At 34.5% G+C, this 3,434-nt stretch overlaps 1 protein-coding gene across 1 annotated transcript; it reads left to right on the forward strand.

Moving 5' to 3' along the window:
* Positions 1-2,992, forward strand: LOC119248344 (NKG2-C type II integral membrane protein-like). Its single transcript, XM_037515296.2, has 5 exons — positions 1-95; positions 583-681; positions 1,160-1,216; positions 1,720-1,872; positions 2,957-2,992. The coding sequence occupies exons 1-4, from the start codon at positions 32-34 to the stop codon at positions 1,830-1,832; spliced, it is 333 nt and encodes a 110-aa protein (XP_037371193.1). The 5' UTR covers positions 1-31; the 3' UTR covers positions 1,833-1,872; positions 2,957-2,992.
* The last annotated feature ends 442 nt before the right edge of the window (positions 2,993-3,434 follow it).

Below are 3,434 nucleotides of genomic sequence, written 5' to 3' on the forward strand. Positions count from 1 at the left end.
GCTCTGTCCCTGACACTACTCAGCTGCAAGGATGAATGACCAAACAGAGAGCTACCCACAGGTGAATCTGCACCCAAGAGGACAGCAAATGAAAGGTAAGGGCACATAAAGCTCCACTTCATCAACAGAATAGCAAATAACCTCTGTGGAATGACATCTTCAAAACACTATTCAGGACCTTCACGGGAATGACAAGTACTATGCGTGCAAAGATAAAACATTTAATAGACACATATGTAACGACTCTGGGCTGTGTGATTGGGGTGCTGATGTGCGGAAAGAGTACGGGGTAAGCTCACATTGTTTTCAAGTGTGAGAGTTTAAGCTTGAAATATGACTATGTCATTCTAATCTGAATTGTAAGGACTAATTTATTCCTGTATTGTTAGAAACTGGAGTCTTTGATAACATCTCATAGAGCATTATGTTTACTGAAACGCAGAATATTCTGGGGGCAAGATTACAATGGGACTGGGATCCAAACTTCCATACTTGACTCCTTGTGTAGGCGGGTTCTCGTGTCTGTAAACTGTCAACATTTGTCTCCCTTTTTTCTCTGTGTTTCCATTTCTCTCCCTGCAGACAGTCTATTACCTCCAGGGAAGATTGCTGCTGAGGTCCTAGGAATCATCTTCCTGGTCTTGGTATCCATTGTAGTAAAAACCATATTCCTTATTCCTGGTAAGACAATTTTGAAAGATTATTAGTGACATAGTTTATACTTGATAGTTACTAGTGCTATAAAAATGTTCAGACATTAAGGAAAACATTCATTTTTAATGTATGGTTTTAATTAAGTGTTGAATTGTTGTTTTGAATTTGTCAAAGTGTAAATACGCAGAATGATTATGAAGATTATTTTACAGATTCATATATCATGATTCAAGGACATGCTTTAGGAAATTGAGAGACCCAATTGAGAACTATGAATTTATTTTTGATAATTGGTAACACTGTAGGAGATGGTGAAAATTGACTCTAAATTTTTGCAGTATTTTCCCCAAAGATTTATTATTTTATTAATTTTCAAAGAAAGTACTGTATTATAGAGTATTTCTATAACCATACCAGCATACAATATTTCTAACTTAGAAATAGTATACTGATTAGTATTTGAGAATGCTACTCATTTTTATAAGGATTATATTATTTTTTCTAGCTACTACTGAAGATCCAGAGAGGAGTGATTCCTCCGCAGTAACAAACAGCCAGAAAGGTACACAAAGATTTCCAAATTCTGATTTTAGTTCAGTTTATACATATATATATATATTTATATTAGACTTATAATAATTATAACAAATTTTCTGTTAGAACATACATTATAAAGTCAAATAATAATGTTCATGAATGATGATAATAGGAGGGGTTCTTCATATCCAACAACAGGAAGAAAATTTACTTAGAACCCCCACACCCATGTGCCCAATTGGCTCATGTCCTGCTGCTATTATATGTATAAGCAATTTTACTATTAAAAAATGACATTATTTACTATGTCAGGAAATTTACATGGATATTTTTTGTGTGAGTTTGGTTCATATGGACACATAAATTATAGCATGAAAAGCTTCCCCTTTCTCTGTGAGTGTGTTGTATGCACCAGCTGTGAGGCTTGTGCATGTGTTATGCACGATTGTTCATCTCGACATGCATAGGATATGCCTAATTTTATTAAACACAATTAGTTTTAGCTAATAATTCATAATCTCTCTTCAGTATATCATTGTGGCCCTTGTCCAAAGCAGTGTATTATGTACTCCAACAACTGCTATTACTTAAGTGCTGAACAAAAACACCTGGAAGGAGAGCGTGACGGCCTGTCAGAGTAACAAGTCTCAGCTGCTCTACATAGACTCTGAGGAAGAAATGGTAAGACTTTCATTGTCCAACCATTTTATTGAAGACTTATTCCAGTCAAATTTATATTTATAGATTTCATACATATTTTGTCCAAATTTGTAGTTTATTTTTAAGTTTGTATAATGTTCCATTGCCTGACATTGTGGATTTTACAAAAAATCTTTGATCCATTAATGTACACTTGAAATATCCTGATCTTGACCTTCTTATAGAACAATATTTCTAATATATATATTTTTTATATATGTGTATGTGTGTATATATTATAGATATGTGGGTGTGTATATTAAATAAATATTGCAGTTTAATACACATCAAGAAAGGCAAGCATATTGTGATTGGGCAGATTAATCACCAAGTGAATGAAAATTGTGCCTGCAGAGCAGATCCTGAATAGAAGTCCCAGCCCCAGAGCACCCCAGGCATAAAGTCTCTCTCTCCTCACTCCTGCTGTCTGATTATTAACCACTGACTTGACTTTTAATTTCATAGCTCTCTTTTCTTGTTTATGAACTGAAATGCAATCACACGGTATATACTTAGTTCCTGTCTCATCACTCCCCTATAATTTGTCGGTAATTCATCTGTATGTTGCATTTATCTGCTGTTTGCCAATTTTCACTGCAGAGTTTTATGATATAACATGTTAAATCCAGTCTGTTTTCTGTGTCAGGGATGAGGTGTGCGTGTCACCTGCTGAGAGATAAAGAAATTCTTGGGTTGTTCAGTATCCTTAGTGATAGGGTCTCCTTAGTTATGGGGAAAGGCTGGCCTGAGCCTCCTCATGTTGCAGGTTGGTGCTACAGTCCTCAGGCATAGGTCAGAATTGTCCTTGTTCACATGACAAGAAGAGTGAAGTTACTAAGTATAAAACTTTAGGAGCACATGTTATAGAATGATGATGTTCTCGTAAGAGTTTGTGGCACTATGCACAATAGTTTTCAGCACACTACGTGTATGTGGTATGAGATTGGAATCTGCCCTTCATTCTGAAAAAGTAGGATCTTGTGAAAGAACACATTATTTATGTTTTTAATTAAAATGAACCCTTTCATCATTCCTTTGTAAGTGAAAATTCTTTATGTTTGAATAGAAATTTATGACCTCCATGTCAGTTTCGTCATGGATTGGAGTCTACCGTAATGATAGCGATCAGCCATGGACATTTGTAAATGGGTCAACTTCACACCTAGAGTAAGTTTTATTTAAATAATATGATAATACAATTTAAAAATGCCATTGTTTCTCGTTTTTCCCCACCCTTATGAACTTCGAGAAGAAAGGTATGAAAAGGAATATAAGAAGAATGTATTAGTGCATTTGATTTAAATAATAGACATGAAGAATAGTATTGAATGTGAGTGGAATCTTCATAAATATTGAAGAAAGGACAGCTCAGTTTGTCTAACTGATAACTCTTACAAATATTCTATGAAAATTGTCTTCATCCATTTTCACATTATGTTTGTATTGAAATCAAAGGAAATGCCATGGTTTCTTGGTTTGCCCCAACAATATATAACAACAGAATTATGCATTTTTTCTTTATTACAGGATAAGGGAATCATTAT

This window comes from Talpa occidentalis, unplaced genomic scaffold (assembly GCF_014898055.3).
Source record: "Talpa occidentalis isolate TD23 unplaced genomic scaffold, MPIMG_talOcc4v2.1 talOcc4.16, whole genome shotgun sequence".
Taxonomy (NCBI): Eukaryota; Metazoa; Chordata; class Mammalia; order Eulipotyphla; family Talpidae; genus Talpa; species Talpa occidentalis.

Coding starts and splice junctions, on each gene's coding strand:
- LOC119248344 (XM_037515296.2), top strand. CDS start 32: ATGAATGACCAAACAGAGAGCTACCCACAGGTGAATCTGCACCCAAGA. Junction 96..582: donor AAGAGGACAGCAAATGAAAG/GTAAGGGCACAT, acceptor CTCTCCCTGCAG/ACAGTCTATTACCTCCAGGG. Junction 1,217..1,719: donor AGTAACAAACAGCCAGAAAG/GTACACAAAGAT, acceptor ATCTCTCTTCAG/TATATCATTGTGGCCCTTGT.